The sequence below is a fragment of the Chlorocebus sabaeus genome, chromosome X (genome assembly GCF_047675955.1).
Source record: "Chlorocebus sabaeus isolate Y175 chromosome X, mChlSab1.0.hap1, whole genome shotgun sequence".
In the NCBI taxonomy this organism is placed as follows: domain Eukaryota; kingdom Metazoa; phylum Chordata; class Mammalia; order Primates; family Cercopithecidae; genus Chlorocebus; species Chlorocebus sabaeus.
In genome coordinates, this window is record NC_132933.1 from 103,701,327 (window position 1) to 103,729,260 (window position 27,934).

Below are 27,934 nucleotides of genomic sequence, written 5' to 3' on the forward strand. Positions count from 1 at the left end.
TGCGTCTGCGCAGAAAGCTGGCGGGGGGGTGGGGGGAGGAACATGGCGCAAGCTCTGTCTGAGGAGGAGTTTCAGCGGATGCAGGTGCCGCTCGCGGTGGGAAAGACCACCCGGCTAGGCGACCGGGGGCGGGGTAGAGAGAGGTCGTGCCATCAGCTCTGAGAAGGGGTTGGTTGGGATGGACCCTGAGTTTATGGGGTGGGTCTGGAGAAGGGAAACTGAGGCTCGGAGTGGTGAGATTATTGGATTCCGAGATACTCTGCGGCTTTGAAGGTTGGACTCTGTTAGCATTGTGGGCGGGGGAGAGCACCCTTAAGTAGGCGGTACCTTACTCAGACCTGGAGGGGATGAGACTTTTGGGCCAGTGCAGGGGACACCATCGGCGGGTGATGATAATGGGCTTTGAGGGAAGGAGATCCTGAGAAGGCGAAACCATTTTGTCTGGAGAGGAAGGAAGCGGGTGTTCGGTGGTTTGCGTCATGGTGGTAGGAGCCCTTGAGAGGGCAGAACCATTAGCGGGTGGGAGGTGGTAAGTTTTGGGGAGATACCACTGTGCCCGGGGATTGGGGAAAGACCCCAGATGTTGTCATTGTTCCTGGGAGGTGGAGATCTGTGCCATTGGTAGTTGGTAGTGCATCCTAAGAGGGGGCGGCACTGGGGTGAAGAAGGCCATGAATGGGTAATAACATTAATCCCATTAATTGGGGGGAGGACCAGAAGAGGTAAACGAGTAATACCTTGGACTACAAGGAGGGAAGATCACTGGGCTTTGGGGAGGCACTCCCACTTGATTCTTTTGGGGGGACTCTGAGATGCAATGAAAGGCCATAGCATTGCACTATGAATGGGCCCTTGTTGAGAGGGTTCCTCACTGGGGGGCGCTGAACAGGGTCCAGCATGGTGAGGGGAGGAACTCTGAGGGAGGACAGGTAATCCAATTGGTCCTTGAATGAGGGAAACCAACTGTCCCTGTGTGAGGGACACTGAGAATGGAAGGGCGAGTTGATTAACCCATGAATGGGGAAGGCCACTGTCATCTGAAGGGGATTCTAAGTGAGTAAGAGTCATCCAACTGGCCTACCCAAGGCCTTGTAGAGGCTTACCCTGAATGGCGTAGGGCCATTCCCATTGGATCATGACTGGGGAGATCTTGGGAGTGGGAATACCCTTGAATGAGGAACACTGATCCCACTGGGCCATGAATGAGAGAGAACTACTGGGCTTTGTTGGGGGGCAAGTCTCAGGGGGTACAAAGAGTATTCCAATTGGACCAGGACTTGGAGAGACAGATCACTGGGTCCTGGGGAGGACAGGAGCAGGAAAGATTCTGTGAAGGCCAAGCCCTCTCACTTTGAGCAGACTACCAGAGAATAGCAAGTGGAGGCTGGTGGCGTGGGAGGGAGGGAAAAGTCCTGGTGCGGGAAGGAACCGGCCTTGCTGGGTAGAACCAGCCTCAGGGTTCTACAGGGCTGGTAGGGAGGAGGATGCTTAATTCTTTTTTTTTTTTTTTTTTTTTTTTTGAGACAGAGTCTGTCTCTGTTACCCAGGCTGGAGTGTGCAGTGGCACGATCTCAGCTCACTGCGACCTCCACCTCCTGTGTTCAAGCAATTCTCCTATCTCAGCTTCCCTAGTAGCTGGAATTACAGGTGCGTACCACCATGACCAGCTGATTTTTGTATTTTTAGTAGAGATGAGGTTTCACCATGTTGGCCAGGCTGGTCTTGAACTCCTGACCTCAAGTGATCTGCCCACCTCAGCCTCTGAAAGTGTTTGGATTACAGGTGTGAGCCACTGCGCCTGGCACTTTCCCTTAATTCTTTTTTTTGAGACAGAGTCTCACTGTGTCACCCAAGTTGGAGTGCAGTGGTGCAATCTCGGCTCACTGCAACCTCTGCCTCCCCAGTTCAAGTGATTCTCCTGCCTCACCCTCCCGAGTAGCTGGGACTACAGGTGTGCACCACCACACCCGGCTAATTTTTTATATTTTTAGTAGAGATGGAGTTTCACCACATTGGCCAGGCTGGTTTTGAACTCATTACCTCGTGATCCACCCACCTTGACCTCCCAAAGTGCTGGGATTACAGGTGTGAGCCACTGCACCTGGCCCTCCCTTAATTATTGAAGGCGGCCTGGATGTATTTTGAGAGACTTGGAGGTGGGGGGACCCTGGAAAGCTCCCTGACTCAGTGAAAGTTGGGCAGAATACTTGACCCTCTTCCCTTAGGAAAGAGGGAGGAAGACAGGCCCCTACTCCCTGCTTTCAGAGGCCCCCAGGTCTGGTCAGAAAGATGGACAACACCCCTGACAGTGTGTGTTCAGTGTGTGGAGAGGTCAGCCAGGATGAGGAGGAGGAACTTTATCCTGTGGGCATGGAGAGCCAGGGAACTCACACAAGCAAGACCCTGACTGGGGCAGTGCTCTAGGGTGGCCTGAGTGCAGCATGGATTGTAGTGTGAGATGGAGGGGTGAGGCTGGCTAGGGTTATAAGTGGAGCTGGAAAAGGTGAGCCAGGGTCTGAGGGCCTGGAAGCTCACTTTAGGTGTAGCACATACAGGTCTTAAGGAGTAGCTACAGAGGAACATGGAGGGCATAAGGTCTGTGGGGCTTAGGGGCTTGGTTCCCTCATGGTAGGCGTAGGGGCGCTTTCCTGACCAAGTCTTTTCCCTTCCTGCCTCCCCAAAAGGCTCAGCTCCTGGAACTCCGGACAAACAACTACCAGCTTTCAGATGAACTACGCAAGAATGGTGTTGGTGAGCCAAGAGGGCCTTATTAGATGGGGGTGGCTTTGAGGCATGGTGTCTGAGGTTTTCCCTCAGAGGCCTGGCAGGAAGGCCTTTCAGTTTCTTGCCACATACTGAGGCTGAGTTTCCCTGCTTTCCTGACACCAGAACTCACCAGTCTTCGACAGAAGGTCGCCTACTTGGATAAGGAGTTCAGCAAAGCTCAGAAGGTACCTCCCTCCACCCATCCATCCACCTACCCATCCACCTACCCATCCACCCTTGCCTCTACCTATCTGACTCATTCATCCCTCCAGTGAGCACCTACAGTGAACCAGACTGAATGTTGCATGCTGTTTTCATGTAGTCATTTAAAAGATTCTCATGGAATTCTCTTTAGTTGGCTAATTTTACCTAATCCTGCTTAATTTATTGATTAATTTTAATTTACTTTTAATTCATTTCTAATTTCAGTTACTCATTCTCATTCACTGACTTTTAATTAAATATTCAAATCTATCAGTAAATCTACCTTGAATCTGCCTCCCATCCTCCACTCACACTCCTGCCTTGTGCTCCTACTTCCCATCTCTGTCCTGGTCCAGTTGGGAAAATGAGAGCAAACCCACCTCTCAGATCCTCTAAAGATGAGATAGAATATAACCTAATGTGGCCCCTCAAGACATTGAAGGTTCTCCTTTGTCACTGCTCTGTCCCCATATCTAGCCATACCTAGCATAATGTTGATACATAATATGTGCTCAATAAATATTTGTTGGATGAATGAATACAGTATGCAGAAAATCCGGCAGTCAGGAAGTTGCACTGCTCTTTGGTAGGATGCTGATTCCCCTAAGCTGGCAATGCTCTTGGCTGCCCAGCAGGGGAGCGACAGTTTCCACACTGCGTGGGAGGGACAACAGAGACATGTATGGACAGATGTAGCAATGAAGCCACAATTTCTGAGCCTGGAGATCCAGCCCGTAAATGGTTAAATACCAGGGCACCTCCCTACCTCCCCCACCCCCCACCAGCCTCCAGAGTTTCCAAGAAAGGATGATTTGTGTGTGCTGGGGCCCCAGGGCAAGATTTGCATTCATTCACTCACTCATGCCTTTGGGCTCCAAATTGTCACACATGTTCTGTGGTTGAAGATGCTCCCATCCCGCAACCCCCATCATCATTGTCCTCCCAAAACGCTTGGCACAGTTGTCTCCATATCCTAGTAAGGCAGTCCATCTCTGTTCACTTTAGCTCTCTTCCCACCCACCCCCACTTTAGGCACTGAGCAAGAGCAAGAAAGCTCAGGTAAGGGGATCTCTTGTGGGTGAATGTGACTGGGAGACTGTCTTGGTGGGCTATTTCTGTATGCTGAGATTTCCTTGTACTGGCCTTTCTTTCTCTGTGTGCCCTTATGTCTGCTACTACCTCACTGCCATGTGTTGCTGTATCTGTCCTTGTTTCCCTATTTGTCTCTAACCCTGTGTCTCTTTCCTTCTCTCTCTTTCTATCCTCTTCCCTGAGTCTTTCTGTCTCTGTCTCTGTCTTCCTGTTCCTGTCTCTTTGACTCATTTCTCTTCCCAATCTTCTCTTTGTCTCTCCCCCTCTTGTTCCTGTCTCTGTGATTTCTCTTTTTTTCTGCTTTCTCTCTCTGACTCTGTTTCTTCCCCACCTTTCCTCTCTCTTCCTAACTCGTTTCTTTTCCTGACCCTTCCTTCTCTTCTCCCTGTTCTGTTCTCTCCCTGTTGATTTCTGTTTGTTCCTCTCTCCATCTTTTTCACTCTCTCCCTCCCAATCCCTCTCCCCTTTTCTATCTCTCTCCCTTTCCCCATCTCTACCTCCTCTCTCCCCCATCATTATCTTCCTGTCTTTTCTTCTGCTGTCTTCCTCCCTGTATTCCCTTCTCCCTACCTTCCCATGTCTTTATCTCCCTTTCCCTGTCTCTCATTTTATCCCTCCCTGTGTCTCTTTCTCCTGTATCACCTCATTCTCTGTACCCTATGTCCTCTCCCACCCATGTCATTTTCTCCCTCTCTCTGTTTCTTTGCCCTACCTCCCTATCCTTCCTGCCCTTGCTGGAGTCCTGGCCCTTGTCTGCCACTGCAGGAAGTCGAGGTATTGCTGAGTGAAAATGAGATGCTGCAGGCAAAGCTGCACAGCCAGGAGGAGGACTTCCGTTTGCAGAACAGCACGCTAATGGCCGAGTTCAGCAAGGTGCTGGTGCCTGGGATAGTCAAAGGGGAAATGAGGGGTAGGGGCCATCTGAGCTGAAACCTAACAGCAGCAGAGAGTGATTGGATAGGGTCTGGCCCTGGAGCACTGTCCGTGGTGCTGAAACAGGTCCTGGATTGCTGCTGGGGGGCAGTAATTTGACAGATGGGGCCACTAACTCTGCTGGGATTAGAAAGCTTTGAGCCCTGAGGTCAGCTGGTTCCTGGCCAAGTCACTCCTTTTATTTGAGCTTCAAGTCTCCATGTGTATAATGTTGGGTTGATGCTATGGTGCTCCAAGGTGTTGGGGGGTTTTAGGCAGAGTTCTTATGCTTAATATAGGATGGAAAAGTGTTTGAGCTTCTTCCCTTTTCTTTCTTCTCTTCATCTGACATGAGCCTGGGGTTCTACCTCTTCCAGATAATTCATCCTGGAGCTACTAATTCTCTCTCTCCATTGATTTTAGTGTCCTGTCTGTTTCTAAATCTACTGGGCAGTTGGAGACATTGTCTTTTGTTCCCTCATCTATCTTCTGTATCCACAGTTAATAATTGTCTATGTTTTTAGTGTGCTTTAAGGAAAAAAGTCTTATGGCAGCAAATTTTTTTGAGATGGAGTTTCACTCTTGTTGTCCAGGCTGGAGTGCAATGGCGAGGTCTCAGCTCACTGCAACCTTTGCCTCCTGGGTTCAAGCAATTCCCCTGCCTCAGCCTCCTGAGTAGCTGGGATTACAGGCATATGCCACCATGCCTGGCTAATTTTGTATTTTTAGTAGAGACGGGGTTTCTCCATGTTGGTCAGGCTGGTCTTGAACTCCCAACCTCAAGTGATCCACCTGCCTTGGCCTCCCAAAGTGCTGGGATTAAAGGCATGAGCCACCATGCCTGGCCCAAAAATGGTATTTCTAAGGCTCCATCTGAGAATATAGTGCCTGTGACCTTAAAAAAACAAAACTGAAAATAACCTTTAAGCAGATACAACACCAGGAGAGGCAGTTGAGCAAGTAGTAGTTACCAGCAGGGACTCTGTAACCAGAAGGTCTAGATTAAAATCTTGGCTCTACCTTTTACTAACTGTAACCTTAAGGAAGTTACTTAACTTGCCTGGTTCTTGGTTCCCAAATGTTTAAAATGGAAGTCATGATAATAACAGTACCTGCCTCCTCACAGGGCTTTTGTGAGGATTAAATGAATAAATGTATGTAAATCACTTAGAACAGAGCCTTGCACATAGTACCAGCTATGGAAGCATTAGCTATAATATTATCCTTCTATTAACTCATCTTCCCTCTAAAATATTTGACTTTTTAACAGTTTTGTGGCCGGGCATGGTGGCTCACGCCTGTAATCCCAGCACTTTGGGAGACCAAGGCAGGCGGATCATGAGGTCACGAGATTGAGACCATCCTGGCTAACGTGGTAAAACCCCGTCTCTACTAAAAATACAAAAAATTAGCCGGGTGTGGTGGCGTGCGCCTGTAGTCCCAGCTACTCAGGAGGCTGAGGCAGGAGAATCGCTTGAATGCAGGAGGTGGAGGTTGTAGTGAGCTGAGATTGCACCACTGCACTCCAGCCTGGGCAACAGAGCAAGACTCTGTCTCAATAAAAAAAAAAAAAAGTTTTATATCCACCCTGTGGCCCTGCTTTGCCTTAGTCTCTACCACTTCTCATCTGCTGTTTCTACAGCCGCCTCCCTGGTGTCTTCACTTCTAGTTTCTTCTACTTAGTTCACACCACAGAGGCTGTTCTGACCTGCAGATCTTACGACATCACTCCTTTACATAATACATTCCAGTGCCCCTGGTCCTGTCCCTAGTTCAGAGCCCCTGGTATTCACATAACTGCTGGCTTCACTGACTGACTTCTCACTGCTTCCTGCCTCCAGCCTCCATGGTATCATGATTCTTGCAGAGTGAGGCAAGGGCAGACATTCTTCCATAAATCCAGCTTGTTTCCCGGCATCTGCCCTGGTCCAGCACTGGGCCAGTTGCAGAGACTTCCTACATAGTCCCTTTCCTCCTCCAATTCCTCCCAGGAACTGGAAGTGCTCACAGAGAGAGCTACGTTAAACCTGCCACTACCCCTTATTCACCAAGACATTTCAGCTCAATTGTTCCTTCAACAAATAGTTACTGAGTACCCACCACATGCTCTATGTTCTGGAAATACAGTTGTAAGCCACACAGAATGATCTTCACTCTTAGCTTACATTCTGGGGGTGGGATGGGAGAAAGATGATAACAGTAAACAAATAATGCTAGTAGTGATAACTGACATTTATATGGTGCTTACTTTGTGCCAAGTCGTGTTTGAAGTACTCTACATTATTCACTCATTTAATCTTTGAAATAAGCCTATGAGATATTAGTATCCCTATTTGACAGATGAGGAAAACTGAGTTCCAGGGAGATTAAGTAATTTGTCACACAGCTAGTAAAAGGCAGAGTAGAAATTCACATTCAAGCAGTCTGGTTTCAGAATCTGTGCTTGTTACAAAAGAAAATTGTGATTAGTACTAGGTAAGAAAGAAATGAACAGTGCTGTGACAGAGAGTACTGGAATTTTCTCTGTTGAGGGATACCACTTTAAAGGTGACATCTGAGCAGAGCACTGAAGGATGCAAAGAAGCCAGTTATAACTGGATGAAAGGATTGGTGTTCTGGGTAGAAAATATTGCAGGCAGGCTCAGTGCGGTGGCTCACGCCTGTAATCCCAGCACTTTGGGAGGCCGAGGTGGGTGGATCACCTGAGGTCAGGAGTTCGAGACCAGCCTGGCCAACATGACAAAACCCCATCTCTACTAAGAATACAAAAATTAGCTGGGCATGGTAGCGCATGCCTGTAGTCCCAGCTACTCAGGAGGCTGAGGCGGGAGAATCGCTTGAACCTGGATGGCAGAGGTTGCAGTGAGCTGAAATTGTGCCACTGTACTCCAGCCTAGGTGACAGAGTGAGACTCCATCTCAAAAAAAAAAAAAAAAAAAAGAAGAAAATATTGCAGGCAATAAAATAAAAATTCTCTGTAGGCCTCGATATTCTCATATGAAAATGGGGACAAGGGGCAGGCCGCAGTGGCTCACGCCTGTAATCCCAGCTCTTTGGGAGACCGAGGCAGGCGGATCACAAGGTCAGGAGATTGAGACCATCCTGGCTAATACGGTGAAACCCCATCTCTACTAAAAATACAAAAAATGAGCCGAGCGTGGTGGCAGGCGCCTGTAGTCCCAGCTACTCGGGAGGCTGAGGCAAGAGAATGGGGTGCACCTGGGGGGCGGAGCTTGCAGTGAGCCGAGATCGTGCCACTGCACTCCAGCCTGGGCGACAGAGCGAGACTCCGTCTCAAAAAAAAAGAAAATGGGGACAAGGGATTTTCTCAGGACTGCTTTGAGAAGTGTACTTTAGCCAGGAATTGGGCAGAGGTCTGGCTTAGTTTTATTGGCATTGTATACGTCTCCAAGACTAAGGGCTGGCAATGCAGGAGCTGTCATCAGTGTTGGCCCTGGAAATCACCTGCAAGCTCTTTGTGGTGCTTAGGATGAGAGGGAGCTAACTCTGGGCCCAGGATCCAGCCCTGCACAGAAGAGGGGTGGCAGTGAGCTGTCTGTAGCACTAACAACCTCCAGAGGAGCCTGAGGTCTTGGATTGCATCTCTGAGGTTGGAAGTAGGAAGAGGAAAATGGTTTTTGGTGTCCTCATACTTGGTATGCTCTTGGTATTTTCTGACTCTGCCACTTAAAAGATGTGTGAATTTGAAATTGTTTAACATCTCTGTGCCTCAATGTCCTTATTTGTAAAGTGGGAGGGCACCTACATCATAGGGTCATTATGGGAATTGAGTGAATTGTAAAGTACATGGACAAATGCTATGTAGGTTTCAGCAAATACTGTTCTGATTCTCTGCTTCTCTGCCCCTTCTCTTCCTCTGTTCAGCTCTGCAGCCAGATGGAACAGCTGGAGCGAGAGAACCAGCAACTGAAGGAGGGGGCTGCAGGAGCAGGGGTTGCCCAAGCTGGGCCCCTCGTGGATGGGGAGCTGCTGAGGCTGCAGGCTGAAAACACAGCCTTGCAGAAGAACGTGGCAGGTGCATAGAGGCCCTCCTGGGGATGCGGGGACCTTGGGGCTTGAGTAGGGCAAGAAAGGCTGTCATCCTCTCAGGGGAAGGAGAAGGGCTTCAGAAATAGGGTTGACCCATGCCCTGTGTGGCTTTGGACAAGCCATTTCACCTCTCTGAGCCAAAGTCTTGTCATCTACACAGTTCATGTAGTGATGTCTGTCACCCAGAAGATTGTAGTAGAGATAAAAGGTAATATCATTCTGCATTAGTTCAGTGTCTGATACCTAGCAGATGTTACAGATTAGCAGCTTGAATGTCAAAAAGGAGATATTTGCTAAGTGGAAAAAGTGAATGGAGTGTTGGGAAGATTCTGAGCCCAGATTGTAAGTGGGGTCTGGGATGAAAGCTGAAAGAAAGCTTGATAGAGTGTGGGAGCATGTGGTATGTGGAACTTTGGAGAGCAGCTGGGACGTCTGTGGTGGTGGGTGCTGGTTCCATGACTAGGAGGGAGACTTAGTAGAATGTGGGTGGGAATTAGGAGGCTCTAGGAGGGATTCAGCTATAAGTCAATGGTGGCACATGGTGGGCATGGCCTTCAAGGGCTATGGGTGGGGCTTGAAGGATTGAGAATGGGATTCGTGAAACCAGCTTGGGCTAATAGTAAACAGAATCTTAGTGGTTGATAGGGCTTAAAATATTTGTGAGAGGCTGGGCACAGTGGCTCATACCTGTGATTCCAGCACTCTGGGAGGCCGAGGCAGAAGGATCTCTTGAGGCTAGGAGTTCAAGACCAGTCTGGGCAACATAGCAGGACCTTGTGTGTACTAAAAATAAAATAGGCCAGGCGCGGTGGCTCATACCTGTAATCCTAGCACTTTGGGAGGCCAAGGTGGGCAGATCGCCTGAGGTCAGAAGTTCAAGACCAACCTGGCCAACATGGCGAAACCCCGTTTCTATTAAAAATACAATAATTAGCCAGGTTTGGTGTAGCATGCCTGTAATTCCAGCTACTTGGGAGGCTGAGGCAGAAGAATCACTTGAACCTAGGAGGCAGAGTTTGCAGTGAGCCGAGATCACACCACTGTACTCCAGCCTGGGTGACAGAGAGAGACTCCATCTCAAGAAAATAAACAAATAAATAAATAATAAAATAAAAAAATTAAACGGGCATGGTGTGCACTTGTAGTTCCAGCTACTTGGGAGGATCGCTTGAGCCCAGGAGTTTGAGGTTGCAGCGAGCTATGATTGCACCACTGCACACCAGCCTGGGCGACAGAGCAAGACTGTCTAGGGAAAAAGTTTTTTTTTGAGATGGAGTCTCACTCTTGTCACCCAGGCTGGAGTGCAATGGCTCGATCTCGGCTCAATGCAACCTCTGCCTCCTGGGTTCAAGCGAGTCTCCTGCCTCGGCCCCATGAGTAGCAGGGATTACAGGCGCGTTCGCTACCACACCCGCCTAATTTTTGTGTTTTTAGTAGAGACGGGGTTTTACCATGTTGGTCAGGCTGGTCTTGAACTCTTGACCTCGTGATCCGCCCGCCTTGGCCTCCCAAAGTGCTGGGATTACAGGCGTGAGCCACTGTGTCTGGCCAGGGAAAAAGATTTTTGGGGGAGGCTGAGATGGGAGGATTGCTTGAGCTCAGGAGTTCAAGACCAGCCTGGGCAATGTAGTAAGACCTTGTCTCTACAATAACTCAAAGAATTAGCCCGGGGTGATGGCACACACCTCTGATCCCAGCTACTTGGGAGAGTGAGGTGGGAGAATCACTTGAGCCCAGGAGGTCAAGGCTGCAGTGAACCGTAATCATTCCACTGCACTCCAGCCTGGGTGACATAGCAAGTCCCTGTCTCAAAAAAAAAAAAAAAAAAAAAAAAAAGTTAGAGGCATGGATAGAGCTGAACCTTCGTCTTTTATGCATGTGGTCATTTGGCGCAGGGACTCTGCCACCTGAGGGGTTGAAGGCCAGTTCTCCCTCTGTTTGACGCATGGCAAGAGACTTCAGAGACCACCTCATCCATAATATATCCCTGTTCTACTCACCAGCCCTGCAGGAACGCTACGGGAAAGAAGCTGGGAAGTCCTTAGCTGTCAGTGAGGGCCAGGGGGACCCCCCAGGGGGTCCAGCCCCCACCGTCCTGGCCCCCATGCCGTTGGCAGAGGTGGAGCTGAAATGGGAAATGGAGAAAGAGGAGAAGAGATTGCTCTGGGAGCAGCTGCAAGGCTTAGAGGTGAATCTGGGTCTGTTGGAGCTGGAGACAGAAGGCAGGGCAGATGTTCTACCTCTGTCTGTAGTCCCACGGAGATGGCTGTGACATCACACCATCTTGTGGGCTGATGGGGTGAGGGAGGCAGACGGGCAGGGGAAGGCTTCTCCCTGTCCTTGCTGACAACAACCCTCCCATCCCTCATCCTTCCCTGCAGAGCTCAAAGCAGGCCGAAACATCCAGGCTGCAGGAGGAACTTGCTAAGGTGCGGCTGCTTGGCTCTTTCCCATTTTACTCCCAATCTGCTGGATTCTTTCCCATTCCATTCCCAATCCTAGGGCAGAAGGGGCATTGTACCCCATCAAAGCCTAGGTTTCATCATCTGTGAAATGGAGAGACTCACACCTATGTCTCAGTTACTTTCAGTATGGAATGGGCTAATGTAGTCCCACTATATCTTGTGCATGATAAGTTTCATCCCATCCATCTCCTCTCAGCTTTGCCCATTCACTCATTCATTCATTCATGCAAGCATTTACAGACTCCTGGCTCTTATCTTAGGACCTGGAGACCCAGGGATGAGGCACCCAGTCATGATCCTGCTTTCCAGGCCCCCCAGTCTAGCCATTCTATAACATGGCCATTGGCCACTATTTTGGGAGCATAAATACTGGGCTTTGGAGCCTGAAGGATCTGGGTGGAGATAATACTGTTGTTGCTGACCAGCTGGGCAACCAAAGACTCAGTTTCCCCATTTGTAAAATGTACTACTCACTTCTCAGGGCTATTTTGAGGATTCCACAAGATAACATAAGTAAATCCTGGCTTCCAAAAAGGACTTCATAAGAAGTGTCTATATTGGCCGGGCACGGTGGCTCAAGCCTGTAATCCCAGCACTTTGGGAGGCCGAGACGGGCGGATCACGAGGTCAGGAGATCGAGACCATCCTGTCTAACACAGTGAAACCCCGTCTCTACTAAAAATACAAAAAAACTAGCCGGGCGAGGTGGCGGGCGCCTGTAGTCCCAGCTACTCGGGAGGCTGAGGCAGGAGAATGGCATAAACCCAGGAGGCGGAGCTTGCAGTGAGCTGAGATCCGGCCACTGCAGTCCAGCCTGGGAGACAGAGTGAGACTCCATCTCAAAAAAAAAAAAAAAAGGTCTATATTTATTAATTTTATATTTGTCTTTATATTATTCTCAATGTTATCACTTGTCTGCACCCCTCTTCCCAGCTCTCCGAGAAACTGAAAAAGAAACAAGAAAGGTAAATTTCTCTTTCCTAGGGGTACTGGGGGCTGAGGGGGGAATTAACTTACGGAACTGACCCATCTACATCTGTCCTTCTGTGCCCAGTTTTTGCCGTCTGCAGACAGAAAAGGAGACTCTATTTAATGACAGCAGGTAACTACCAGATTTGCAGGCATTGGTGGACAATTGGGACAGTGCCTAGTGAAGACTACAGGGGCAGAGCTAGGAGACCGGGCCTCAAGCCATGCCCAACACACCCGCTCCCCATCACCCCTAGGAACAAGATTGAGGAATTACAACAACGGAAGGAAGCTGATCACAAAGCCCAGTTGGCTCGAACCCAGAAGCTGCAGCAGGAACTTGAGGCTGCAAATCAGGTGATGGGGGCTGGGTTCTGAGATCCCTGGGGTAGGGGCTAGGACTGGGAGCCTGGAGAGGTCTGAGGTCCATGGAGGCTGGCTGGGGAGTCTGAGATTTCCTGTGTTGGAAATGGATTCTAGGGTACCCCAGGAGCTAGGAAAATGGAGAGCCCTAGGAATTGTTATAGGAGTCTTCATGAGTGTAAGATCTCAGGGGGCTAAGGACTTAGGGGGCTGTGTGCTATAAATTTGTGTAAATATGAAACTCCTGGAGGTTTGAGACCACAGTCTGGATGAATCTGTGGTCACTAGGGCCTAGGACCAGGAATTGGGGTAAGTCTGAACTCCCTGGGCGCTGGGTGACTTTAAGACCTTTAGGGGCTGGGATATCAGTAAATTTGGGACTCCCAAGGGCTGAGGACATGGCTGGGTACAACTTTCAAGGGTGAGACAGTTGGGGCTGAAGGCTGAGTGCATTTGAGACTCAGGATCTGGGCGCTGGCTTGGGCCTAAGACACCTAGGAAGTGAGATGGGCTAGGTAGTCCTGAGATCCTTGGGGGCTGTGAACAAAAAGCTGGTCAGTCTGAGACCTCCAGGGGCTGGAGCAAAAGTTTAGGTGGGTCTGAGGCTCCTGAGGACAGGGGGCTGGATGACTCTGAAGCCTCTGGGTTTCCTTCTAGAAAAGGTGAGTCTGAGGTCCCTTGGAATGGAGGATATGGTGGCTTGTGGTTCTGAAGTCCCTAGAAACTGGGAACATGGGGTCTAAGACAGGAGTCTGGGTAAAGCTGAGACCCCCAGGAACTGGTGGTTAGCTGGGTCTGAAGATCCCAAGAGACTAGGGAGCAGAGTGACAGGTGAAGGAGTCAGTCTGAGAGTTCACCAGGACCTGGAAACTAGGAGGTTGTGAGTTTGAGACCTCTAGGATCTGGGACTATGAGTTTGGGTGGATCTCACTTGGGAGATAGGGACATGGGAGATGAATGTGTCTGAAACCCCTGGTGGTTGGGATTGGGAGGCTGGGTGAAGCTGTCATCCTTGTGTGCTGACTACATCTGAGATCCATGGGGCTGACTGTGTCTGAGAATCCTGGAGCTCCCAAGCTGGAATCTGGGTGAGTATGAGACCTCTTATGGATGGGAGCTGAGTGAGTTTGAACCACACAGGAGCTACGGCCAGGAGACTAGATGTGCCTGAGATCTTCAGGCTGGGATAGAGGGGCTGACTGTGTCTTAAGCCCCGAGGGTAGTGACCTGGCGTCTGGGTGAACCTGAGATTGCTGCTGGCTAGATAGTCTGAGACCCACAGGTGCTGGGAACATGCTGTCGGGTGGTCAAAGAGGGAGTTTGTATGGTTGTATGCACCCCAGGAGAGGCTGAGGTGTAAAATGGGCTCCCCTGGTCTCCACAGAGCTTGGCAGAGCTGAGAGATCAGCGGCAAGGGGAACGCCTGGAACATGCGGCAGCTTTGCGGGCCCTACAAGATCAGGTATGTTGTACTGGGTGGACTCAGGGAGCTGGGGTTCAGGATGGGGGCAGCCTGAGTGGGTACTACATAGGCAGGCAAGGTCCCAGGGGATCCTGCTTCCCCCAGGCCTTCGTGTGTGTTTGTGTGTGTATGTGTCCTTTCTTTCTTGGCTGTGGGTAGGTCCTGTCCCTCTGTTCTGGACCCACTCTCACCTGCTGTGGGCATGGGGCCAGGTATCCATCCAGAGTGCAGATGCACAGGAACAAGTGGAAGGGCTTTTGGCTGAGAACAATGCCTTGAGGACTAGCCTGGCTGCCCTGGAGCAGGTAAAGGACACCTGGGGGCCCTTGCTGATCCCTGTCTTGTTCCCCCATCTCCATCTGTTTCTGGTGCACATCAGGGTAGGGTGGTCTGGACCCCATGCTATTCTCCTGTCTTTGTTTCTGTTGCTCCTTTCAGTTGGCATCCAGCCCTCTTCTCTCTGGCCATCCATCCCTACTTTTTTTTTTAACTTTAAAAAATTTTATTAGGGAGGCTGAGGCAGGAGAATTGCTTGAACCAGGACCCAGGAGGCAGAGGTTGCAGTGAGCCGAGATCGCGCCACTGTACTCCAGCCTGGGTGACAGAGCAATACTCTGTTTAAAAAAAAAAAAACAAAAAAAAAAACGGGCTTGGTGGCTCACACCTGTAATCCCAGAACTTTGGGAGGCCGAGGCAGGCGGATCACCTGAGGTCAGGAGTTCGAGACCAGCCTGACCAACATAGAGAAACCCCATCTCTACTAAAACTACAAAATTAGCTGGGTATGGTGGCGGGCGCCTGTAATTCCAGCTACTCGGGAGGCTGAGGTGGGAGAATCGCTTGAGCCCGGGAAGTGGAGGTTGCGGTGAGCTGAGATCGTACCATTGCACTCCAGCCTGGGCAACAAGAGTGAAACTCCATCTCAAAAAAAAAAAAAAAAAAACTTATTGGCCGGGCGTGGTGCTCACACCTGTAATCCCAGCACTTTGGGAGGCAGAGGTGGGCAGATCACCTGACATCAGGAGTTTGAGACCAGCCTGGCCAACATGGCGAAACTTCGTCTCTACTAAAAATACAAAAATTCGGCCGGGTGCCGTGGCTCACGCCTGTAATCCCAGCACTTTGGGAGACCGAGGCAGGCGGATCACGAGGTCAGGAGATCGAGACCATCCTGGCTAACATGGTGAAACCCTGTCTCTACTAAAAATACAAAAAAAGTAGCTGGACGTGGTGGCAGGAGCCTGTAGTCCCAGCTACTTGGGAGGCTGAGGCAGGAGAATGGCGAACCCGGGAGGCAGAGCTTGCAGTGAGCCGAGATTGCTCCACTGCACTCCAGCCTGGGTGACCGAGCGAGACTCCATCTCAAAAAAAAAAAAAAGAAAAAAAAAATTCCGCTTGGCGCAATGGCTCACACCTATAATCCCAGCACTTTGGGAGGCTGAGACGGGTGGATCACCTGGGGTCCAGAGTTCGAGACCAGCCTGGCCAATATGGTGAAACCTCGTCTCTACTAAAAATACAAAAAAATTAGCTGGGCATGGTGGTGCACGCCTGTAATCCCAGCTACTCGAGAGGCTGAGGCAGGAGAATTGCTTGAACCTGGGAGGCAGAGGTTGTAGTGAGCCGAGATCGTGCCACTGCACTCCAGCCTGGGCGATGGAGTGAGACTCCGTCTCAAAAAAAAAAAAAAAAAAAAAATTAGCCGGGTGTGGTGGGGCCTGTAATTCCAGCTACCTGGGAGGCTGGGAGGATGAGGTAGGAGAATCGATTGAACCTGGGAGGCGGAGGCTGCAGTGAGCTGAGATGGTGCCACTGCACTCCAGCCTGGGTGACAGAGCAAGACTCCATCTCAAAAAAGAGAAAAAAAATTATTTTGTAGAGATGGGGTCTCACTGTGTTGCCCAGACTGGCTCAAACTTCTGGCCTCAAGCTGTCTTCCCACCTCGGCCTCCCAAAGTGCTGGGATTACAGATGTGAGCCACTGTGCTTGGCCTATCTCTGCTTTTCTTTCTTTCTAGTTTCTCTCTAGTAAAGTGCATGAAATGTACTAATCTTAAGTGTACACTTAGTGAATCCTGTCTTCCTCTCTCTCTGCCTCTGTCTCCCTCTTTTCTCTCTTTCTCTCCCCGCCACCATAGCCACTGCCCAGATCAAAGTATAAAGCACTTTTAGTACCCCAGAAGGTCCCCTTTATCCCTTCAAAGTCAGTCTCCCCCAGAAGTAACCATTATTCTGATCTCTAGCAACATAAGATTCATTTTGCTTGTTCTTTAACTTCATATAAATGGAATCAGCTGCTCTTTGTCTCTGACTTCTTTCTGGTAGCACTATGTAAGTTTATCCACGTGGAACACAGGTGTGTTCTCTTATTGTTGTGTGGTATTCCATTGTATGAACATGCCACATTTACCCATTCTCTTCATTGCTTTTCTGTTTGAAATTTCCTCTCTCTTCCTGGTTCTCTTCCCACCTCCCTCCCTGTTTCCCTGGAACTAGGAGGCTCATACCCTGTCCCTGGCCCCTGGGGTCCCTTTCACTCTACTTCTTATCACCACTACTTTCTCCAGATCCAAACAGCAAAGACCCAAGAACTGAATATGCTCCGGGAACAGACCACTGGGCTGGCAGCTGAGTTGCAGCAGCGGCAGGCTGAGTACGAGGACCTTATGGGACAGAAAGATGACCTCAACTCCCAGCTCCAGGTAACACCTTTGGCTCTGGCCTGTCTCTTCCTAGTTCCCTAGTAATGGCCCAGGGAAGTCCCCAATCAGGTAGAGTGGGAAGACTGGAGTCAGGAGGACTTAGGTTCCAGTCTGGCTCCCTAACTTATTAGCACCTTTGTGTTCTGGGTCAAGTCATTTCACTTCTCTGAAACTAGCCTCTTCAGTTAGTTAGGATATCCATTCTTTTTCATTTTATTTTTATTTTTTATTTTATTTTATTTTATTTATTTATTTTTTGAGATGGAATCTCACTTTGTCGCCCAGGCTGGAGTGCAGTGGCGTGATCTCGGCTCACTGCAAGCTCTGCCTCCTGGGTTCTCGCCATTCTCCTGCCTCTGCCTCCAGAGTAGCTGGGACTACAGGCGCCTGCCACCACACCTGGCTAATTTTTGGTATTTTTAGTAGAGACAGGGTTTCACCGTGTTAGCCAGGATGGTTTCGATCTCCTGAACTCATGATCCGCCCGTCTCGGCCTCCCAAAGTGCTGGGATTACAGGTGTGAGCCACCGCACTCGGCCTCTTTTTTTTTTTTTTTTTTTTGAGATGGAGTCTCGCTGTGTCGCCCAGGCTGGAGTGCAGTGGCGCCATCTCAGCTCACTGCAGCCTCCACCTCCTGGGTTTAAGTGATTCTTCTGCCTCAGCCTCCCAAGTAGCTGGGATTACAGGCGCCTGGCACCACACCCAGCTAATTTCGTATTTTTAGTAGAGACGGGGTTTCACCATGTTGGTCAGGCTGGTCTCAAACTCCTGACCTCAGGAGATCCACCCGACTCAGCCTCCCAAAGGATATCCATTCTGATTCCATAATAGAAACCAGAATAACAGTAGATTAAATAAGATACAAATTTAGTTTTCTCTCATTAAAAGTCCAGGTATGTTGTTCAGGGATGGAATGATGGCTTTCCAGTCATCAGTGACCCAGGTTCTTTCTCCATTGTTGTTCCTCCACCTTCAACACAAGACTTTTATCTTGGCATCCAAGACAGGTGCTGAAGCTCCCCGACCATCATGTTTGTATTCTATCTGGAAGGAAGGAGGAAAGGGGGCAGGGAAGAGTGTGCCTCTTTCCTTTAAGAGCATAACCTAAATTACACTCACCACTTCCGCATACACAAATAAATCACATGGCCATACCTAACAGTGAGGGAGGAGGGGAAACATCTGCTAGACAGCTGTATGCCTGATTATAAATTTTATTGCTAGGGAAGTAAGGTAGATTGAATACTGGGGAGCAACTAGCAGTCTCTGCTGTATTTCCTATCCAGAAATTGAGATCACAATACCAACTTTACCAGGGAGAAGGGAGATGGTCTACCAGATGGTCCTGGGTGACTAGCACCTACTGGATGCTCTTTATCAAACTCTTTCCCCTTGGTGTCTGCATTAGGAGTCATTACGGGCCAATAGTCGGCTGCTGGAACAACTTCAAGAAATAGGGCAGGAGAAGGAGCAGTTGACCCAGGAACTACAGGAAGCTCGGAAGGTAGGGGAACATGAGGGTTGAGGGGAGAGGATGAGGGGTAGGAATTGGCTCAGTCCATGGGGATGGGAAGAGGTGATATAGCCAAATATGTGGGGATTGGAGGGAAAGGAAAATTGATTGGTTTGTGGTTGACCAGTTTCTTGGCCAAATCCATCAGAGTGGGAGGGGAAAGAAAGAAAGTGACCAGTTCTATAAGGATGGATGAGTGCCTTAGCCAGTTCACTGGGGATGGGAGTAGAGTTTGGCTAGTTCTTTGGGCATGGGAAGAGGGTGGGAGGCCTTTTTTCAATGTTGTGGAATGAAGTTAACTGCCATCGTCCTGGTCCCCAGAGTGCTGAGAAGCGGAAGGCCATGCTGGATGAGCTAGCAATGGAGACGCTGCAAGAGAAGTCCCAGCACAAGGAAGAGCTGGGAGCAGTTCGTCTACGGCATGAGAAGGAGGTGCTAGGGGTGCGTGCCCGCTATGAGCGTGAGCTCCGAGAGCTGCATGAAGACAAGAAGCGTCAGGAGGAGGAGCTCCGTGGGCAGATCCGGGAGGAGAAGGTGGGTGGGTAGATGATGATGCCCTTCTTCCTCTAAAACCTGGGGACCACAGTGTTGCTGATAGGCCAATGGGTGGCGTGCATCAGGTGCCCACTCCTCTGCCTGCCTGGCCTATGACAGTCTGCCCCATCCCAGGCCCGGACACGGGAGCTGGAGACTCTCCAGCAGACAGTGGAAGAACTTCAAGCTCAGGTACACTCCATGGATGGAGCCAAGGGCTGGTTTGAACGGCGCTTGAAAGAAGCCGAGGTGAGTTGGGGATGCCTGGTGAGGAACAAGAGGTTGATTGGGGCCCTCACGTCAAACCAGAGAAACAGGAGTGGTCAGGCCCTGGAACTTCCCGAGATTTTCTGGACTTAGGGATATCCCCACAGTCCCCTGGCTCAATAGCAGCTCTCTGGAGTGGATCAGGGGATGGCCATCAGATAGGACAGACTGTCACGTGTTAAGGCTGCCCTGCCTTTATGCAAATTTGGAAAGGCACCTCTCTCCTGAAACTGTACTTCTGTCAGGAAATTAATGCAATACACTGATGTTATTTGAATAAGAACCTGCTGGGTGTGGTGGCTCATGCCTGTAATCCCAGCATTTTGGGAGGCCGAGGTGGGCGGATCACTTGAGGTCAGGAGTTCAAGACCAGCCTGGCCAACATGGTGAAACCCTGTCTCTACTAAAAATACAAAAATTAGCTGGGCATGGTGGCCGGCGCCTGTAATTCCAGCTACTCAGGAGGCTGAGGCAGGAGAATCACTTGAACCCAGGAGGCAGAGGTTGCAGTGAGCTGAGATTGTGCCACTGCACTCCAGCCTGTCTCAAAAAAAGAACCTTTGTTGCCATTTTCTGGAAATCTCATGATACATTGAAAGGCATTGTCATATAGCAGTGAAGAGCACAGGCTGGAGCCAGTTGTTTGTCTAGGCTTGAATCCTGGCTGGGCTGTTTCCTAGCTGTGTGACCTTGGGCAGGTTATCTGACCTCTCTGTGGCCTGTTTTCATCAATGGTAGAAAGGGGATAACAATAATATCTACCATCTAGGTATTATGGGAGGATTACAGAAAATGAGTTAATATATGTAAAACCCTTAGAACATTCTTGGCACATAGTAAGCACTGTGTTATGTTTTGTTAAATAAAATGTAAATGCAAATCTAGGTCAACCATGTGAATGGTGCAGCTTTAGATGTGACACTTCTGTATACTGCCTAAGGGCATGTGGGGTTCCCTGCAGGAGGGTCATTTCTGCATACCTCTGGGCCCCCATTGCAGTCCCTCATACCCCTAACTGGGCATGATATCTTCTGGGGGGCTGTGGCCAGACCTGGGACTTGTCTTGTAGGAATCCCTGCAGCAGCAGCAGCAGGAACAAGAGGAAGCCCTCAAGCAGTGTCGGGAGCAGCATGCTGCCGAGCTGAAGGTGCCTCTCGCATGATGGTGTTCCTCTCTCCAGACAGTGACGGGCCCTCCTGGGAGGACAGAGGCTTCCCAAGCCAATGCCTAAGCTGTTTTCCGCTTTGCAGGACAAGGAGGAGGAGCTACAGGATGTGCGGGATCAGCTCGAGCAGGCCCAGGAGGAGCGGGACTGCCACCTGAAGACCATTAGCAGCCTGAAGCAGGTCAGCGGTCCTTGCACAGTCCCCAGACACACCCCTGATCCTCAGCGTGCAGGAGGGGCAGGGAGGGAGCATGCTTCAGGCAGCCCTTCCGGCACCTACCAGCCATGCCTGCTTTCTCCCACAGGAAGTGAAGGACACAGCGGATGGGCAGAGGATCCTGGAGAAGAAGGGCAGTGCTGCGGTAAGACGGAGGGGTGCCCAAGCACGGCTCCCTCCTACCTACAGCCTCCCTCCTACCTGCAGCCTCCCTCCTATGGGCCCACTGGGCCTTAGTCCTCACCTTACCCCTGTCCCCCATAGCTCAAGGACCTCAAGCGGCAACTGCATTTGGAGCGGAAACGGGCAGATAAGCTGCAGGAGCGGCTGCAGGACATCCTCACTAATAGCAAGAGCCGCTCAGGTGAGGGACCAGGACAGGGAGAGGAGGCTGAGGCATGGGGTAGGCAGGGCCTGGGCCTGCAGGCTGCAGGTCAGTCCTGCATCTTCCTCAGCTGTGCTTTCCTGCTTCTGTCGCTCTGGAACTCCATCTGTCTTTTACCTCTTCTCTGTCTCTCCTCTGATTTTTTCTCTGCATTTTCTCTTATTTCTATCTTTCTGTCTCGTTTTTGCCCTGTCTCTTCTCCGTTTCTGTCTCTGCCTCTGTCTCAGTTTGTTCTCTCTCTTTCCTCTATATTTGCCTTTATCTCCTTGCTTTCTTTCTCTAGTTTTCTCTCTTTTTTTTTTTTTTTTTTTTGAGACAGAGTTTCGCTCTTGTTGCCCAGGCTGGAGTGCAATGGTGTGATCTCCGCTCACTGCAACCTCCGCCTCCCGGGTTCAAGCAATTCTCCTGCCTCGGCCTCCTGAGTAACTGGGATTACAGGCATGCACCACCACGCCCGGCTAATTTTGTATTTTTAGTAGAGGCAGGGTTTCTCCATGTTGGTCAGGCTGGTCCCAAACTCCCAACCTCAGGTGATCTGCCTGCCTTAGCCTCCCAAAGTGTTGGGATTACAGGCATGAGCCACTGCGCCCAGCGCCCCCTTACTTTTCTCTGTCCCTTTATCTCTTCCCACCACTTTATCTCTGTCTCCTCTTCCTCTCTCTTCTGTTTGTCTGTTTATATCTCTGTCTCCTCACTGTATGTCCTACGTTACACACTCCCACACCTCACTTGGCGTTTCTAAATCTATTGTATACAATCTCTCATTCTATAAATCTCCACACTCAAGTACAGGATCCCTGATATAAAACTCCCTGAGTCCCTGCCCTCCAGAAGCCCCCAGTTGAGCTAGGGAGACAGACTTATACACAGTCAGCAACCCTGTGGTGTTTTCATTATACAACTAATCCAATCTGTTATTTCTGCCACTTCAAGCAGAAGACACACACACACGCACAACTTTAGTTGCTTCAGCCTTTTTTTAGACGGGGATGGCCTATAAATACATTTAAGTAAGTAAAATGCAGTGATGGCTCTGTTGTATCTCCTAGATCACAGACTCAGAGAAAACTTGGTCCCTTGTTCCCCTACTCGGGATACCTATGGATCCCCACTCAGTCACCCCACCCTTGCCAGAGATCCTTGAGGGCTTTAAGTGACGTGGCAAAACAGATGTATCTCTCACCAAATCAATTTCTCTCTGAGGCACTCAGTCTCCCGAAGTAACCTTTCTTTATAAAGGAGGAGTTTTGTTTCTGTTTTATCACAGATGAATGTAAGAATCTTGGGAAAGGTGTAATCCCAGCACTTTGGGAGGCCAAGGTGGGTGGATCACCTGAGGTCAGGAGTTCAAGACCAGCCTGGCCAACATGGTGAAACCCCGTCTCAACTAAAAATACAAAAAAATTAGCTGGGCCTGGTGGTGGGCGCCTGTAATCCCAGCTGCTTCGGCAGGCTGAGTCAGGAGAATTGCCTGAACCCAGGAGGCAGGGGTTGCAGTGAGCCAAGATTGCGGCATTGCACTCCAGCCTGGGCGACAAGAGCGAAACTCTGTCTAAAAAAAAAGAAAAGAATCTTGGGAAAAGTTACAATTGTATACCATACATTCAATACATTCACCTTGTCCATTAGATTAAACTGAGATTTAGGTGCGTGGTTACGAGAGCCTGCTTGCATGTTTTTTTCTCTCTGTTTCTGCTCTGGCTCACTTCTTTCTCCAGGGTCTCTGTTAGTTTCTGTCATCTGCTCTGGCTTTCCATCTCTGGCATTTTCTCTCTGCAAGCAGATGTGCCCTGTGCCCTCCTAGCTGTCTTCCTTTCTCTGAACCCTGTGTCCAAGTGTGTCTGCCATTTGAGGCCCATGTGTACCCACATCGTTGTGTTTCTCCAACCTCTTCCATTTTCTCCCTCTCTTTTTGTATGTGTTTCTCCAGAAAGGCAGCTCTTTCTTTTCTTTTCTTTTCTTTCTTTTTTTTTTTTTTTTGAAACGGAGTCTCACTCTGTCACCCAGGCTGGAGTGCAATGGTGCGATCTCGGCTCATTGCAACCTCCGCCTGCCGGGTTCAAGCGATTCTCCTGCCTCAGCCTCCTGAGTCGCCGGAATTACAGGCATACACCACCACACCTCGCTAATTTTTGTATTTTTAGTAGAGACAGGGTTTCTCCATGTTGGCCAGGCTGTTCTTGAACTCCTAACATCAAGTGATCCATCCATCTCGGCCTCCCAAAGTGCTGAGATTACAGGTGTGAGCCAGTGCGCCTGGCCTCAGCTCTTTTTTCTGTCTCTGTCTCTCCCTGTCTTCCTGTCTGCTTCTGCCTTTCCCCATGCCTCGGTGTCTCTCTTTCCATCTCTGTTAAATCTGTTTCTGCCTCTTCCTGCTGGTTGCTGCTCTGGGACTCAGGGGTATTGGGGCTCAAGTTTCTCTTCCCTCCACCACCCAGGCCTTGAGGAGCTGGTTCTCTCAGAGATGAACTCACCAAGCCGGACCCAGACAGGGGACAGCAGTAGCATCTCCTCCTTCAGCTACCGGGAGATCTTGCGGGAAAAGGAGAGCTCGGCTGTTCCAGCCAGGGTAAGGGGAAAGGAAGAACCTACAGCTCCAGCTTCTCTCAACCCAAAAATCTGAGAACTCCTCCCCTTTTCTCCTCACTTAAATCCATCTCCTACTTTGGGCGCAGCACACATATTTTCTTGCCAACTTCTCCCCAAGCCCACCAACTTGGATTCGGATTGCTACATGTAGGACAGGCCATTCTCTTTCTCTCTGACTTTCTGTTCCATCATCTGTGGGCTAATTCCCCCTTCTCTGGTGCCATAAAGTATGTGGCTCATAGTAGGTGCACCATCCAAGGAGAAGGTCCCTTTTTCCAACTTGTAACCATCACGAATTATTATTGCCAGCTATCATGTCAGCCTCTTTACCAGTCACTTTCCTTTGGAAATAACTTTTTTATGTTCCACAAATAGTATGTGCGCATTGTAGTACATTTTTTAAAAACCACAAATGAGCAAAGATTTTTTAAAACCTTAAATGTCTGGCCAGGTATGGTGGCTCATCCCTATAATCCTAGCACTTTGGGAGGCCAAGGTGGGTGGATCACATGAGCTCAGGAGTTTAAGACCAGCCTGGGAAACACAGTGAAACTCCGACTCTATTTAGAAAAAACAAAAACCAAGAAACCTTAAATGTCAAAAAAAATAATATTTTCACCATCCAGAAGTCACCATTATAAATTCTTAGTTCAGGGCTGGGCGTGGTGGCTCATGCCTGTAACCCCAGCACTTTGGGAGGCTGAGGTGGGCAGATCACTTGAGGTCAGGAGTTTGAGAACAGCCTGGCCAACATAGCAAAACCTTGTCTCCACTAAAATACAAAAATTAGCCGGGCGTGGTGGTGCATGCCTGTAATTCCAGCTACTCGGGAGGCTGAGGCAGGACAATCGCTTGATCCTGGGAGGCAGAGGTTGCAGTGAGCCAAGATCTTGCCATTGTACTCCAGCCTGGGCAACAAGAGCAAAACTCTGTCTCAAAAAAAAAAAAAAAAATTTAATGTCATCTAATACTTTGACCTTAACGAGATTTCTCTAGTTGGCCCCAGAATGTCCTTTCTTGCTGGTTTTATGAAAACTAGCATTCAGATTCAGAGCACATGTTACATCTGGTTGTTTTATGACCCTTAAATCTCTTTAGTGTGGTCCCTTTTTTCCTGAGACCAACTTGTTGAAGAGGCCAGCCTAGTCACCCCACAGGAAGTATGCTACCTTTTGGGTTTTTCTGCTGGCTTCCTGGTGGTATGATTTAACATGTCCCTCTCTCTTCCAGTTTTCCTGTCAGCTGGAAGTTAGATCGCATTTGCTTTGGGATCTTCCTTTAATCCTCTCCACAAGGCTCTGATGTGGTTACTCTCTACCCCCGTTTAGGCAGAGGGGAAAACAGAGTCTGAGGGTACCAAGATGGGCCTACAGTCCCATCTTCAGGGCCCACGTTCTCTCATCCACCTCTGGCCTGGTTCTCCTCCCCAGTCCCTGACACCTGTCTGCGGTCAGTGGTGCTGAGCCTGGGTCTGGCCTCTCCCCTTCTCTTTCCTGCAGTCTTTATCCAGCAGCCCTCAGGCCCAGCCCCCTCGGCCAGCAGAGCTGTCAGATGAGGAAGTGGCTGAGCTCTTTCAGCGGCTGGCAGAGACACAGCAGGAGAAATGGATGCTGGAGGAGAAGGTGCTGCCTGCCTGCCTGCCCATCCCCACTTGAAGTGCCCTTGGGGGTGTGGGGTCTGTCCAGGGCCCGCCTCATGTGTGAACATGTACAGTAGAGGGGTCTCAGGTGGGCTGGGCCATCTTGCAGGTGAAGCACCTGGAGGTGAGCAGTGCTTCCATGGCAGAGGACCTCTGCCGGAAGAGCGCCATCATTGAGACCTACGTCATGGACAGCCGGATCGGTCAGTGCCCCCTTTTCCCTGGCCCTCAGCCCTGATCCAGCCTTCACCTGGCCCTCCCTCTCCATTATGTGCTGCGGCTTCTCTCCTCTCCTCTCGGAACTCAGTGAAGCTACTGATAAGACCATGGCCTGTGGAGGGGAGAACAGGAAAGCACTGTCTCTTGATCTCGCCTCCTCCCTCTTCTTCCTTTCTCTATCATCTCTCCACTCCCTATTCTCCAGTGTGTCTCTCTGTCTGCTTTCTCCTTTCCTCTCCCTGTGCCTCATCTTCCTCTCCTCTCTCCCTTCTCTCTTCTCCCTGTTTCTCTTTTTCACCCCACTCCTTCATCTTGTCTCGCTGTCTATACTGTTCTATCTCCATACATTTTCCTTCTCTGTATCTTCATTGCTTTTGCTTCTTTCTTTCAAACCTTCTCCTTCACAGATTTTTCTTTATTAATCAGAATCATACTGACCAACATGTGCTGAGGACTTTCTGTGTGCTCTGTGCTTCACACACAGTCATGTGCATCTTTCCAGTTCCACAAGTTAGTTATCCTCATTTCTCAGGGCCGCAGAGCTAGTGAGTGACAGAGCTAGGTTTCGTATGTCAAAGCCTCTGTCCTCCATGACATGGCTTTTCCTGCTCCCTTCTTCCCTGGTATTCGTCTCCCTCTTTTCTCCTCTGGCTCTGCCTGGCTCTCCTCTGGCTCTGCCGAGGGGGTTGTTCTCAGCCTGGGCCCTTGCAGATGTGTCTGTGGCAGCAGGCCACACAGACCGCAGCGGGCTGGGCAGCGTCCTGAGAGACCTAGTGAAGCCAGGCGACGAGAACCTTCGGGAGATGAACAAGAAGCTGCAGAACATGCTGGAGGAGCAGCTCACCAAGAATATGCACTTGCACAAGGCGAGTGTGGCCTGCCAGCCTACCCATCTGTTCACCCAGCCACCTGCCTACCCAGCCACAGCCCCTGGGTTATCTGCCAGTCCCCTTGCCCACCCACCCAGCCTGTCCTCCCAGCTATCCTCCTACCCACTCATCAACTACCCCATCATGCTCTCATCTTCCACTGTCTCATCAAGTTATTATCCATTCATTCCTTCCTTGTACCCGCTCATCCATTTATCTACACATTCACCCAACCATTTGCCCATCTGTCCATCTGCCCAATCTACTACTTACTCATCTCATTGTCTACCCCATGTCCTGCCACCCATTTCTTGACATATCATTCTCTTATCTACTCATCAGTTGCCCCTTGTGTTACCTTTCACCCACCCGGTGACCTGCCTGCCAACCTGTTGATCTCCATCTGTCCTCTGGACAATTCATTCGTCCACCAATTTGTCTACCATAGATCCCCCATGCCCATGAGTCCACACACACATCTTTTTGCCCAACCTGCCACCCAAAGACTTTCCCCATCTCTGAGAGTCAGAAAGGAGTCAGACCCAGCTCCTGCCTTTGAGAAGCAAGCTCACACTTAGTAGAAGGGCAGGTGGCCAGAGTGGTGATGTATCCTGCAGCAGCACCATGCCGCAGGAGGCATCCCACTCCCATATCTGTAGCTCCCCACCCATCCTCATGACTTTTCTGAGCCCAGCCCACTGCTGGGGGTGCTGTGAGTACCTTCCCATCCCAGGCCAGACACAGCTGAGCATTGATTAATGAAAGGGTGTGAAGGAAATCGCAGATGATACTCTGCATTTGGCAAGGGAGCAGCCTGTCCCCTTTTCTGGCCCCTGATGGTTCATTTGTTTCTTAGGACATGGAAGTTCTGTCCCAGGAAATTGTGCGGCTCAGCAAGGAGTGTGTGGGGCCTCCTGACCCAGACCTAGAGCCAGGAGAAACCAGCTAAAGACCTGCAGGCTGCACCCACCTCCTCCCCCTCCTACCCCCTAGGATGCCATTCCCTTGGGCTGTGGTGGGGAAATGAGGGCTGAAGCCAAAATCAAATAGCTTGGGAGACTGGACATTAAAGGGACTAGAGGCCTGATGGTTAGTGTTAATGATCCTGTCTTAGGGCAGAGGCCACCAGGGAGTGGGGATCCTGAAGGAAGGGGCAGGGATTTCTCCTTCTTCTTGGTCCTGGCTCCCAAGGGCTTCTGTCTTCATCTCTGCATGAGCTCTCCTTCCCAGAGACCAACTCTTTTTTATTTTATTTTATTTTATTTTTTAATTTATGTCTGGAGCCTGGCTACTCTGCATTTGGGATTGGGGATGTTGGGTGGGTGTGTGGTCCATGTTCAGCGTTCTAGCAACACGTGTGTGTGTGTGTGTGTGTAAAGGCTGTGCAGCCAAAATACCATCTGGCCAGACGGGCCCACCCACTGACTGTCTCGTCTCATTCTTTTCAACCAGGAGGGACGTGCTGGGGGCGGGGAGGTTCACACCATTGGAAGAGGGAGGGAGGTCTCTGGCTGCAACGTTACTCTCTTTTCCTCACCCTCATCCAGCCTGT

At 50.1% G+C, this 27,934-nt stretch overlaps 1 protein-coding gene across 3 annotated transcripts; it reads left to right on the forward strand.

Annotated features, from left to right (window-relative positions):
- Window positions 1-27,804, forward strand: GRIPAP1 (GRIP1 associated protein 1). Of its 3 annotated transcripts, none has more exons than XM_037992937.2 (26): window positions 1-84; window positions 2,685-2,751; window positions 2,890-2,951; window positions 4,003-4,029; window positions 4,828-4,935; window positions 8,860-9,010; window positions 11,028-11,212; window positions 11,406-11,453; window positions 12,423-12,454; window positions 12,544-12,591; window positions 12,716-12,815; window positions 14,206-14,283; window positions 14,496-14,588; window positions 16,851-16,985; window positions 18,394-18,489; window positions 18,820-19,032; window positions 19,168-19,281; window positions 20,369-20,446; window positions 20,550-20,645; window positions 20,770-20,826; window positions 20,946-21,045; window positions 23,505-23,635; window positions 25,155-25,277; window positions 25,404-25,497; window positions 26,225-26,379; window positions 27,239-27,804. In XM_037992937.2, the coding sequence occupies exons 1-26, from the start codon at window positions 43-45 to the stop codon at window positions 27,329-27,331; spliced, it is 2,526 nt and encodes an 841-aa protein (XP_037848865.1). In that variant the 5' UTR covers window positions 1-42; the 3' UTR covers window positions 27,332-27,804. The 3 variants fall into 3 exon arrangements, with proteins under 3 accessions (XP_037848865.1, XP_037848864.1, XP_072869834.1); XM_073013733.1 differs by having other exon boundaries at window positions 77-273; XM_037992936.2 differs by lacking the exons at window positions 4,003-4,029; window positions 4,828-4,935 and having other exon boundaries at window positions 21-84.
- The last annotated feature ends 130 nt before the right edge of the window (window positions 27,805-27,934 follow it).